This window comes from Phacochoerus africanus, chromosome 7, assembly GCF_016906955.1.
Source record: "Phacochoerus africanus isolate WHEZ1 chromosome 7, ROS_Pafr_v1, whole genome shotgun sequence".
Taxonomy (NCBI): domain Eukaryota; kingdom Metazoa; phylum Chordata; class Mammalia; order Artiodactyla; family Suidae; genus Phacochoerus; species Phacochoerus africanus.
The window spans coordinates 93,058,839-93,072,393 of NC_062550.1; the positions used below are offsets into that span (position 1 = coordinate 93,058,839).

General features: G+C 47.7%; 1 protein-coding gene and 1 long non-coding RNA gene across 10 annotated transcripts in view; both read right to left on the minus strand.

Annotated features, from left to right (window-relative positions):
* The window catches only part of LOC125131536 (uncharacterized), a 46,496-nt gene extending 44,663 nt beyond the window's left edge, over positions 1 to 1,833 (minus strand). For all 6 annotated transcript variants that reach the window (XR_007135957.1, XR_007135954.1, XR_007135956.1 and 3 more), the window contains exon 1: positions 1,263 to 1,833. This is a non-coding gene — a long non-coding RNA (uncharacterized LOC125131536). The remainder of the gene's footprint in view (positions 1 to 1,262) is intronic.
* Positions 1,834 to 5,657: 3,824 nt separating this feature from the next.
* Positions 5,658 to 13,555, minus strand: part of CRADD (CASP2 and RIPK1 domain containing adaptor with death domain) — a 177,335-nt gene continuing 169,437 nt past the window's right edge. For 2 of the 4 annotated variants that reach the window (XM_047788282.1, XM_047788284.1), the window contains one exon: positions 5,658 to 8,443. In XM_047788282.1, coding sequence (XP_047644238.1) covers positions 8,142 to 8,443 — 302 coding nt within the window. In that variant the 3' untranslated portion in view covers positions 5,658 to 8,141. The remainder of the gene's footprint in view (positions 8,444 to 13,555) is intronic. The other 2 variants (XR_007135958.1, XM_047788285.1) reach the window with 2 other exon arrangements.

Below are 13,555 nucleotides of genomic sequence, written 5' to 3' on the forward strand. Positions count from 1 at the left end.
GTTAAGAAATCCCTCAGGCTTTTTGTTCCTAGATACAGCAAACCACCGCAGAGGACAAGCCCACCTTCCCATATTCTGAGATAAGACCCACCTCTGTCCTTTCTCAGGAGCCCACAAGATCTGTGGATGCCTCCCTCGTGCAGTGGCCTCTACGAAACCCAGGCCTCCTCCTTGTTCTTTGAGACATTTCTCATGAATACGTGTCCCCCTATTGCAAAATTATACCCCAAATGCCTGGTGTATGTTTTTCTTCCATATTTTCCGAAAGAGGGGACTTGGGTTTGGAGGATTTATTTGCAGCCTCCAAGATAGTAGCCATTGGAAAATCAGCCGCTGACAAGAGTAAGTGACAAAATAACTTGACAACAGACCACAGACAACCAAAGGGTCCACTCCCACAGCAGAAAGCCAGCGGGGAGCTCAGCCTCTGCGGAGGGAGTAATCACCACTTCCAGAGGCTGCTGACAGAAACTTGACTCAAGGAGATGGTGGCATAAAAAGGTACTCTCGCAAGTACTTTCCGAGTCTATGAAGTAGCCGAGGCTCTATCGAATGTCCTGCTAGAATCAACTCTGCAATGCGCTGGAACCAAAGTCTCAGTCCTTCCCTGCCTAGGGTCTCTGGGTCTAAGGAAATGGGGAGGGGCAGGTCGTTCCTCACAACTAGAGACTGTCGCACAAGATCGGTTTGCAAGCTCTTACCTTTCCAAGAGGTGGGTCCAAGAGGGCCAGCAGCCTGCCCTCCCACAGGGTGGAAGATCAAGGTTTAGACAAGTGGCTGCACCTTTAGTCCCATACCTTGGTCAGCCCTTCATAACAGAGCTCACGTTCTAGTGCAACCCAATAGGAACACGTAGCTTCGTTCCGTTGGATACGAAGCCTCCAAATACTCCACAAAAGCAAAAAACGATCCGCCGACCTAGCTGCGGATGAAGTCTGGTGCCAGGGGCCCATTTATGATGGACAGACTTAGGGTTTTGGGGGTGAGTATCTGGATTCAAATGTACTGGGAATCCCCTAAAAATTATACGCCAAATATTGTGTGTGCGTGTGTGTGCGCATATGTCCACTTTTTAGAGAATAGTTCCATAGCCTTTGCACATTTTAACGGGACCCGCGTCCCCTGCATGAATAAGAACTATGACCTATTACAGAAATTCTGGGCCTTCAAAGGAATATTCCCTTGACAGAGCCCCCTCATTCTTGGCCAGGACACAACCTGGAGCACAAGTTCACCACCAGTCTATGAAGGGGCTTACTTACCTCAGTTGTAGGCACTCAGTCTTCTCCTGGGATCAGCAATGAGCCGATGAGCCATGCCAAAGACCTTGGCATCAGCGAAGTCTCGATTAAATCAATGTGACCCCTAGAACCTGATGAAAGGAAGGTGATATGACCAAATCCAACCCGCTTGATATTGTCCGTTAGGGCTGCTAATAACAAAATACTATAGACTGAGTAGCTTATAAACAGCAAAAATGTATTGCTCACAGTTACAAAGGCTAGGAAGTTCAAGATCAAGGCACCAGCATGGTCCTGTTCCGGTGAAGGCCCTCTCTGCTTCAGAGCTGGAGCCTTCTCACTATGTCCCCACAGAGCAGGAGGGGCTGGGGAGCTCTGCGAGGTCCCTCCAGGAGGGCTACTCCCTGGGAGTCTAGTCACCTCCCAAAGGCCCCAGCTCCTAAAATCCTCATCTTTGGGGGTTAAGATTTCAACGTGTGAATTCTGGAGGGACACAGAGCTGATATTGTCCACCAATATTCATTAATAAGACTGCGATTTGATGGAGTTCCCGTCGTGGCTCAGTGGTTAACGAATCCAACTAGGAACCATGAGGCTGTGGGTTCGATCCCTGGCTTCGCTCGGTGGGTTAAGGATCTGGCGTTGCCGTGAGCTGTGGTGTAGGTTGCAGATGTGGCTCGGATCCCGCATTGCTGTGGCTCTGGTGTGGGCCGGCGGCTACAACTCCGATTAGACCCCTAGCCTGGGAACCTCCATATGCCACGGGAGCAGCCCTAGAAAGGACAAAAAGACAAAAAAGACAAAAGAAAAGACTGCGATTTGACACCCAAACCAGCAATGACTAGAGACAGAATATGAAAATGAAATGGAAATACATGCATATTACCAAGATGTTGATTCCAATTTTTTTCAAGTCCTGAAACCTGGATTTCATGGTCTATGGTTTAAATTAATAATAGCTTTCAGAATTATTGCCAGATATTCTGCATAATTTTAACAGACAAGGCTTAATTGGCTCACTGAACCGTGTCTTTGTGAGACTTTAATTTTCCTATAAAAACAGTAAAAGCCAGTAAGATAGACATCCGTGTTCTTCTAAGCTATTTACAGTTCTAAGAAGTAAACAGGCAGTTATTACATTAAAAACATTCCTTGTATGCCAGTCTAATTTTAACCTGTGGGGCTTTTAGAGAAAGAACTAAGAGCAGGAGCTGGTACAAAGAGCCCCCAAATATCTAAAACGTGAAACCTGATCTGATCCCGCTGTGGTTAAAGAAGCCACCTACATTTCAATAGCCTCACTGTCTTGATGTAACAGCAGGAGATACAACGGGCCACTTAGTCTACTAATAAGATCCTCTTAGTTTCGAAATTACTTTGAGAGAGCATCTTGAAGGCATCCTAGACCCATGGCAGGAAGTGCCATTTGTCAAACTCGAAGTAAGATACATTAAGTGTCATTCTCGTATTCCTATGCAGTAACTCCCCTTAAAGGGACCAACATACTAACTTGGGCAGAACGTACTAAAGCTCAGAAAGTGTCACCTCCTCTGCAGCCAACCTAACTGCTCCCTCCTCTGGGCTGGCCAAACAGTATCAGAGCGGCTGGCTGTTGTATTTGTCTTCCCAACAGGCTGAGAGCCTGCAGGGCGGGGACCACGTCTTCCTTCTCTTTTTGTATTTCTGGTAGCCTACTCCAATTGCTGGCTTGCTGATGGCAGGGATTCATTTTATGACAGCCAAGGGTTAGATCAGAATCCCATTCCCACTCTGAATATGCTCTGAAGTGTGTTTACCAATTCATACTCCTTGTCTTTAGAGTCCTGGTAAAAGGACAGAAGGAACTCGTACTTTCTATTTTCATACGCAAATCACAGCAGGAAAAGGGATTCCAACCCTCACCCTTCTCCGGGCCCCATGGGGTGAAGAATATTAGAAAAACTCTGACAGCTCAAATAATTCAACTCAGTGATTCAGCAAAACATTTTCCTGCGCCAGGCAATGGTCTAAGCTTTCATCTCACGGCGTCTTCGCTGTAAGCTCAGTCCTGCTATGGTGCACGTTACATATGAGGAAACTGGCACTGACAAAGGGAGAACTGGCCCAGGACAGGGAACCTCATGCAAGCCTTCCCCGTGCCTCTCGCCTCTGAAATAAGGCAGCGAATCCTTCCTCCTCTGTGACCCCCAAGACTCACTACGTGGGCGTGGACCACATCCGCTCATACTGTGACCAGAGATCCACGTGGGTCTCCACGGCCAAACAGCGAGTTCCTGGAGGACCTGGACTGTGTTCACTGGCAGCTTTGGCTTCCCAACTTGGCAGATCACTGGCTTACAGGAGCTTCCCGGGAGGTGTCTGCAGAACAGGTGACCCAGGGAGTCTCTTTCCAAAACTATCACTTCTGGAGAATTCCCCCAGGAAAGAGAGGAAAACAGACTCATCCTACTGCTTCAGTCGCCTGCATGCCCGCACGCACGTGTGTGTGTGTGAGTGTGTGAGTGTGTGTGTGTGCAAGACCTCCCCGCTCCACCCCTTTGCAGCAACTTCCACAGTTCATCACTGAGGCTTGGGGAAACCAAGTGGCATTTCCAATCAACTCCCTATATTTGCTTGAGCAAAAATAATTTTGAAAATAACCTTTTAAACATTGTAGAAAGTCAAAGAGGTTTTAAAAAATGTGTTACTTTACACCAAGCAAATCTACTTCTAGGCATTTACTCTAAGAACCTTCATGGCTATGTGCCCAGAGGCCATGTATACGAAACCCTACAGGGCTGAGCAGGTGTGTAGCGGGCAGAGCAGCTGGGCAGGCATGTGCACCCTGTGGGTGGTAGGGGTGGTGGCAGCTAGAATGGGCCAGCCCATTATTGCCATGGGATAGGGGGATCCAGAACAGCCAAGCTTTGTTTTCCCATAGGGCCCCAGAAATCCCAGTTTTAAAATACTGGCTGCGGTAGACTGGGCAAAACAGGCCTAAGTTCACCGCCCCCCCCTCTCTATGCCCTCTCACTCTGACCCTTCAGCCAACAGGGTATTAGCAAAAGAAGCTTGAAAAGTCTTGCGCACTCAGGCTTTTGCCTTCTTGCTGCCCATGGAACCCCAGCCACTGCCGCCAAGTGAAGAAGGTGAGGCAAACGTAATGGGTAGAGATGGGTGGTCTAGACACCTCTGTTGCCCCAGGCAACAGTGTACCACGTGCCAGACATGGTACGAGTGACCCCATCCTAATCATCTCTCCTCAGCCGGCCCACTAACTCACCACAGAGGCATGAGAGCCCAGCACAGACCAGTGGGCTGGCCCGGATCACAACAATCCAGCTGGTTCCCACAAATCGGGAGCTAAGTTTTCAGCCAATACATGTTGGGCTGGCTTGCTATATAACAAAAGCTCATTAATCACAAAATTCATATCAGTTTGGAGCTAGACAAAGGAGGGATCCAGTTCATTGTAACCTCTGGTGAATATAAATATTTAACAAGGACTTTCCTTGCATTCCTGTTAAAATAGTGAAAAACAAAGACCCCCTTAATGATCCATCGACATAATAGGAAGGTGGTTACCTAGTGCTGGCACATGCACATGCTGGAAAGGATGCCACCACCAGACCAGCAGCTACACACAGATCAGATTCGGTGTCCCAACAGCTTGGTATCTGTAGGTACAATCCTGCTGTCCCCCAAATACCTACTCTTGTTGGAACAGAACACTGAGCTTAGTGGGTCACCCAGAGCCGTGGAGAGGGCCTCGTGCTGTAAGAACAAGATTAAAAACTCAGAGTAAAGCCCAGAACATTCATGGGAATGCACTCAACTGTGCTTTTTGAGGATCTAAGAGTGCACAGTGGGGACAGGAAACAGCTCTGCTCAAGTAAGGACACGTCTCTAAAGGGGACCAGGCAAAAGGTGGAATTATGGCGGACGTTCTGACAGCAAAAAGACATTGCCATACTTCATAGCTACCATCTTTTAAGTTCTTCAAATATTCTGCTAAAAATTAGAGGACTTGAAAGTGCACTCCAAACACAAAGGATGTTGAAAATCGCTGGCAGAGAAAAACCTTGGACGATATGTAAAGATAGTTACAAGCTACGTAAAAGAAGCCGATTGTCAAACAACGTGTATGACACAACCTTGATTTTGTTACGGAAAGAACACACAGGCCCAGGAAAGGAACCAACCTGGGCTGTTAACAGTGGTTATCTTTGGAAGATGGGAGTAGGAAGCGTTCTTACTTTTTTCTTCCTGCTCATTGGTATTTTTCCACATTGCAATAAAAAGGACTATTTCTGCATTGATAAAATTTTATGTAGTTATAGTTTTAAAAAAGTTAGGGGCCTACTCATGCACATGCATATGTGCACGCGCGCGCGCACACACACACACACACACACACACACACTCCCCAAACCAAGATAGAGTGAGACTTTTTAATCTTTTTTTTTGGTCAGCACCTCCAAGTGCCCTGTCACCTCACTGCACTTATTCAGAAGTTTATCGGCGGAAGGCGATCTCTGGAATCGTAGAATCTTCTCCTGCACAAAAACACATGTACTGCTCGCAAGCACATCACCTCTCAGATTCTCTTGGCAGGTAGGCAGGTGACATGTGGCGTCACTCTTTGCAGCCAGAGGTAGAAATCAGACAGTGATCTGCTGCTTGGTTCTTCCATTCGGCAAATCTTCGGCAAGAACATGAGCCAGCCCGGTCAGGTGCAGCTGCCACGTGATGGTGGAGACCCCTTGACCATTAAGGGCAACACATCTGAGCTCCCTGAGAACCCTGACAGCCCATGGCAGGCGAGTTCATCACGAGTTGCCCTTTACTGCTGACAGAGCACACAGGTGTCCGTGCATGACAGATGCCCACAAAGGGCGAGAATGACCTAGCCAGTCATCACACCCGCTTCTAAAACGCCATCTAGGCAGATGCAGCAAAGCCCAGCCATCCTCACTCATCCGTAAATGTGGTGAGCACACAAGCTGCAGCAACTCTGTTAGCAAACCCAGGGAGACGAAGAGCGCTATTAACAAGTCCAAGGTTCACAATGACGAGCAGTTACGGAAGGTGGGGGGAGGTACAGTCTACCACGGGGCGCAGCGATGGGGCCAGAAGCGTGAGGATTTTGTAAGGTAATGAATTCATGGCTGGGCTACAACATGGAAAATTCGAGCTGATAAGGCCAGTGGACCATTCCTCTGATCTATGTGTTGAACCCTAAACATAACTGATCCTTCTTAGGACAGGGAATATGCTTCCCAGACACTTGAAAGGATGTCATCAACACAAGACCGGCCTCCTCTTGAGTGTTCACTTTCTGTTCACACTCACCACTCGATGTGCCTGTGCTCAGAATGGACACAAGTAAACAGTACAGGTTTTTTTCCCTTTGAAAAATTCTGAGCTAGGTTCGGATTAAGAAATGGATTCTTCAATTATCCCGAAGGACAGATCACAGACTGGGAATGGTCACCTGTCCCTCTCTTGACAGGGCCCACTGAGCAGTTGATAAAATCCTATCCCATTTTAAAGCCTAGCAAGAGGCATGGTAATAGCACTTCCTCCTACAGAGCCCTCAGCTTCAGCCAGTGCTCGGCTTGGTCTGTGAACTGCACCCACAACCAGCCACAGCCGCCAATGAACAGCTCCCATTTCCCAAGAGCTGATGATGGGCCAAGCACTGGAGGAGCCCTTGGCAGATGTGACGCCTTTAAGCAACACAAAAGTCTCGGACGTGGGGACAAAGCATTGCCTCATTCTACCAATGAGGAAACTGAGGCTTAGAGAAGTGACGTGACTCACCCAAGGAGATGCCGCTGGCCGCAGGCGGGCAGTGAGCTCCTTCCCGGGAGAGGAGGAAGGAGAGCACGTGGGGGAGGAGGGAGTGACACTGAGCAGGTGGAAAGGGCACACAGGAGGGGTGATCTCAAGACACACTCTGACTCAGTCACCCCAGGCACATCACTCCATCTCACGACAGAAGGGGGCTCACCTCTCTTCCCAGCTACTTCACAGCACCTCTGTGAGGTCCGGACAAGACAACATGTGTGAAAAGCCTTGCAAACGGTCAAGCGTCTGACAAAGGCCACGTGCTAGTAGTAAAAGGGCAGAAGATTAAACCGTGGCCCTTAGGAGCACAACCCTTCAGTCATTAAGACCTCAGAGGAAGGACCACACTGTCACCCAAGCCCCACTCCTTTCAATAAAGGGCACGTGATTTTCTTAAGCAAATTTTTTTAAGGATAAAGAGCTCAGGTTTGCAGGCTGGGACTGTAACTGGTCTTTGCAGGGAGCTTTAGTGTCTTCCATTTAATGCAGGCACCCTGCCTGTGCTATTTACTTTGACCAGAGAACATAGCCATTTCGCTGTTACTATCAATTCTGTTCCAGAGAAAGGACTATGAGAATTTCACACCCAATCTATGCAATACAGAAATATCAAAAATACTTATTCATGAGAGGGCCATTTTATATACAGTAATTCATTTTTTCTTATTATCATAATTATCAACAGCTATGTCCACCGTTCGATTCTCAGGCATCATAAAAGTGGATGTTTTATATATAGGACACTTGCATTTTTTTCGGGCCACTAGGATGAATCAGTTTATTGAAAGGCAACCACACAATTAAAACCTGCACAATTCAAATAATGCAATCCTCGAGCAATGAGACACAATGAATTGTCAATGCAGCAGTGTGGGAAACCTACTCAGTCATCCTGCCTCTCAAGGAAATGTCAAGTGGAAATCACATTATCTCCTTTTATCGAAGGATCACTAAAAAGACCAAACAACAACAACAACAACAACAAAAAATCCCCCCAAATCTACCTGCCCCTGGTGAGAGTGAGGATTTGGCACATGCCACGGGGGGCCCCGGGCGTTAACGGGTGCACCATCATTCCAACATGTGCTGGAGCACAGACGGGTCCACCTCCATGGCCTGGAGGCTCCTGTGAAGGCTCTGGAAGGTGGCCTGCTTTCCGAAGCGCTGCCTCCAGCGGACAAAGGCCTCCACCACCTGGGACTGGACGTTGTGGGGGTGGTTGGCCTTACAGCGGTAGATGTCGGTCTGGGACAGGCCCAGAGACAGCACCACGGGCTCCCACTCGGGGCCCAGCCTCTGCGCCAGCTGGTTGATCTGCTGGTCGGACGGGGAGCTGTTGAGGATGTGCGGGGGGATTCCAGCCATCGCGTCATCTGGGGAAGAGAAAGACACGAGCGAAGACATCAGACGGGGCGGACAAGGAAAAGGTGGGAGAATGGCACACACCTGCAAATGGCAGGGGCCAACCCTCCTGATCTTCGGGGGCGGGGGGGCTGCCCAGTTCAAAGCTATATATAGGGGCTTAAGAAGTACCACCTAGCATCTATGGAAATCTCATTACAGGAAATTTGGAAGCAAGAAAATAAAAATAACTAGAAATCCCATCAGAGAAACTCATTCATAATAATTTGATCTATTTCTTTTCAGTCTTTACATATAAAACATATATTTAGGATTACATTGCCTGTACTGCTTTGCAACATGCTTTTTGCATTTCTATTTCTTCTATCAGAGAAGCCAAGCAGAGGGTTCTAGGGGACTCTAAGAATGCCCACGTGGGCCCATCTCTCTCAGGCACTGGCTTGTGGGTGCAGGGGTGCCACTCTCTCCTGTGCTACAGAGTTGCAGGCTGAAGAGAACAGCTACTCTCTCCTGATAAGCTTGACTACTACCAAGAAAAGTTACAATTTCTAACAGAAGCAGGAGCTAAAACATCCCCTGAGGGGGGGGGGGGACCAAAAAACGTAGAGGTAGCAGAAAGAGAGAAAGGCGGGGACGGTTGTCCCAGCATGGGTCATGGGAGGACAGGGACCATCCTGGCTAAGCCCGGGGCAGGAAGAGGAGGCCCCTGCTGTGGAGGGGCAAGGAGAGAACCTGACCTTGCACTTCCTCCAATGGAGCCCAGTCTCCCCAAGGCCAGTGAGCTGAAGAAACCTGACATCGGGTGAATAACTACAGATGCGCTCAGATGTGCCACTGGTTATCCAGAAGGCCTTCCGAGGAAGGAGGTGAGAGGGAAACCCTGAACATGGGCAGAAGGAGCCCGATGAAGGGGAAGGGAAGGAGGGAGGCCTGCCCTGTGCAGCGGGCACCGCATATGCAAAAGGCCCTGCAGCCTCAGAACCGGGCGGGTTCAAGGAAGTAGAAACCCAGCATCACAGCAAAGATCAGAGACTGCAAAGGACTCCAAACTTCCAAAATGATGATGCAGGTGAGGGGTTAGGCCGGGACCAGAAGCTCAGACTTCGGTGCGACAGCACCTTGTACCACACTTTCTGTCACCAGCGTCACAGGAATTGAGGTCAATCCCACTTCACACTCACCAGCTCGCTGCTTTGATTTATGAATTCTATGAGAAGGCAAAAGGCATCCTGTTAGAATAGCTCATGTTCTCCATAGCATGTGCCTTTGGTCTCAGGCACTTGCCAGCATCTTAGGCAGGAGTTGCAAAAATGGGGTCACGGACTCTTTCTGGTGTTTGTCAAGGCTGCTTTTTTTTTTTTTTTAAATGACTTAAGAAGTATATCAGAATAATGATACTACTGACTACTATTTTATAGTAACACTAATGCTTTTATAGCTTTTATAAAAATATGGGCCTATGTGAAAAGTTCAAACCACACAAAAAAGTGCAAAGAGGAAAGCAACGTAGCCACCATCCCACCATCGTATTTACGGCTGGTGACCAGCATTCTGGGCCACAGTGTGAGGAAGACAACGTAACAGTTTTCTTTACGTGCACGAATAAGAGTGACTTAATTTTGCTTGACGACAACAGAAGTAAAAGCAGTAGAAGTGAAACCCAATGGCTCGGTGACCTGCAGTTCAATGCTTAAAAACAAAAAGAACAAAATCAACCAAACAAGCAAACCAAAAAATGCATGCACACATACAAACTATTTAACGCTGAGAAAAAAATTAATGGAACTTTCAGAGGTAAACAGCATGTTTTCACAGGAATGCTCTACAACGAGCCTGTTCTCTTTCCTCTCTTTTTTCTCATACCTCTCCGCTGTTGTTGCTTGTACCATTTTTATCTGGTTGGCCGCCGACTGTTTACACGCGTCTCTCACAGTACTCTCCCCCCTCCCCGCTGCTTAGTCTTAAAACTACATCATAAGGCTTTGACTCTTCCCCCGTCTTTTGTTGTTGTTGTTACTGTGTTTTAACCATGGCTTTTCTCCTCTCAAGTCTGTTATTTTGATTTGAGTCATTTGGGTAAAATTTCTTTAGAGGGTGGGGTTTTTTTTTTTTTTTGCAAGAAAGCTCCATGATGACCAATTCCCGGAGTTCTTTCAGATCGAGACTGTCTCCTCACTGCCTTCGCTGCTGAACGAACACTTCATGTTTATTAATACGATGTGATATTATTTTAATATGTTTTAGCACATTTTAAATTATGACTAAACGTTTGTATTATTTAAATATACATTCAATTTTATTCATCTCACAAATTTACCGATCTTGCTCCTACTTTTAGGGGAGACAATGCTGGTAGAGAGAATTCTCATTCCAACCTGATTATTCTCCTTTGGGTCGAACCTGCTTTTCTTCTCTGGTGTTGACAGTCCCGAAGCTTTCGTTCAAGGTTGATCTTGGTTCCTCTTGATCAGCTCTTCCAGGTATGTGGCATGACCTTCTGATCGAAGGTGGAGTTCTTCCTTCCTTTCAGAAAAATCTTCCTGTGCTGTACCTTTGCACACTTTTGTCTGTGCCGTATGCTTGTGTCTTTGCCCATCTCCCACGACTGTCATTTTCTCTCTTACTGCTTTCTCTCCCTACGATTAGCTCATGCCTTTCCAGTGCTATTTGCCTGACTGTGAGTTATGGCTCTTCTGGATTTTTCCCCCCCACTTATATTATGTTTTTGCTCTCAGTTTTTCTTGGCTCTTCAATCTATTCAATCAATCTCTCTTTTAAAATCCCTTCCCACCTCTCACGCATGAGGATGGCTAGTATGAAATACAAACAAAAACAGGAAATAAATATTGGTGAGGATGTGGAGAAATTGGAACCCTCTTCCCTCTTGGTGGGAATATAAAATGGGGCGGGCACTGTGGAAAAGAGTATGGCAATTCCTCAAAAAATCAAAAATGAAATGAGCATATATGATCCAACAATTCTACTTCAGGATTATATACTCAAAAGAATTGAAAGCAGTGACTTGAAGAGCTGTTTGTATATTCATATTCATAGCAGCATTGTTCCGAGCAGCCCCAAACTGGAAGCAACCCACGTCTCTATCAAGAGATGAATGGATAAACAAAACTTGGTATAGTACACATAGAATATTCTTCAGTCTTAAAAAGGGGGAAAAAAAAAAAAAAGGATGATCCCTGAGGACATTATTCTAAGAGAAATCAACCGGTCACAAAAGGACAAACACTCTTATGATTCTACGCATGTGAACTACTAAGAGTAGTCAAATTCCCTGGGATGTAAAGGATGGTGGTTGCCAGTGGCTTGGGAAGGGGGGACGGGAGGTGCTGTTTAATGGAGACAGAGTTTCAGTTTTGCAAGGTGGAGAGTTCTGGAGTGGTGGCACACCACCACGAACGCACGGACCACTGAGCTGTACGCTTAAAAATGGAAGAGAGAGCAAACTCCATGCTCTGTTTTACAATTAAAAATATAAATTTAAAAGAATCTCTGTATCTAATTATAATATTGAGTTTTTATTTCTACTGAATTGACACTGAGCTTTTTTTTTTTTTTTTGTCTTTTTAAGGCCACACCCACAGCATATGGAGGTTCCCAGGCCAGGTGTCGAACTGAAGCTACAGCTGCCGGCCTACACCACAGCCACCGCGATGCCAGATCCAAGCTGTGTCTGCGACCTACACCACAGCTCATGGCGATGCCAGACCCTTAATTCACTGAGTGAGGCCAGGGATCAAACCCACGTCCTCATGGGTTCTAGGCAGGTTCATTACCTCTCAGCCACAATGGGAACTCCAATACTCAGCTCTTCTGAAGCATGAGATACTTGTGAGGCTGAGTTTCCCCAGACTGTTTTCTCCCAGACCGGACTGGCTGTGTGTTTATTTTTTTGCAAGCTGTTCCTGTCACCCAGTCCCCTGCTGCAGCATAGTTGCAGAGTTGCCCTCACACTTAGCTTCATCTTGCTCATATTTGACATGAGAAGCTCTATCCAGAGCTTCTGTCTGGGGGAGTAAACCGATGTTTCCTTCCGCTCTGCTCCCTCATAGGGGACCAGTTGCCCTTCTCCCTCTGAGCTGGGATGTGAGGTTGGCTGCGGTTTTCTCTGCGCTGTTCCGCCGCGAAGGACAGGTGGGACTCGCGGGGCAGCCCTTGCCGGGGCTCCTGGGCACTGCCCTCCCTTTTGGAAGCTCGTTCACTCTGCCAGGGCGCACTCACTCCCAGGGTGGTTCTGGGCTCCGGGGAGGCAGCTTGCTCCGAGCTGCCTTCCTGCCTCTGCTGAGAGGACTTCCCGACACTCGCCCAAGCAGCTCCTTCCCGTGCTGATCTGCGGGGGGAGACTCTTCAGGAGGCTGTCCCCTCACCTTCCTTTCCCAGCATTGCCTCTGAGGGGTCAGGATGGGCTGTTTCCGGCCACTCAGCAAAGTGCATGGCATAAAGCTGTGACTGGCCTTCTTGTTTGTCTGGTGGCCCCTGGCAAACGGTTCTGTTTTGAACTGCTTTTTGGGTGTTTATTGGGTGTTGGGGAGGGAGCATCTGTGACTGTGCTGTCCTCTGTCGTCATTCCGACTCCTGGCCACTTATTAATGCAACATATGCTGTGAGCCAACTTTTTGCAAGTGAGGACAGTATTTGCTGTCCTTCTCCACGCTTTCGGGGTCACCCATCCCTTGCGAATACTGCCACATAACTGGGGCATGGCCAGCCCTCTATGGACATGGGCTTGAGCAAGGATAACTGACACATTAAGTGCTGCCCAGCCAAGAACACATCAAGCCCTTCCAAAGAGATCTTACGCACAGAGAGAGACAATAACAGCTGTTTGTGGCGTCTGACCTTTAGCTGGAAAAGTATCCTCATGAGGCCCTTCCAGCTCATGAATTCTGCTGAATATAAGGTTAATTAAAAAGGAGTGTCCTAAGGCGGCAGGGTCAACTCCCAAGGACATATGACATCAAATCGGGTCAAGCTCTAAATTAATCCATTGTGACCATCTGGCCACGGTGCCTCCAAGCTTGATGTGCGCACCCCTGGTGGCGGGCAAGATGATGCCGGGGTAATCAGGGAAGCTTCTGGGTTAGAATTAGTCATGTGTCTATTTTAAC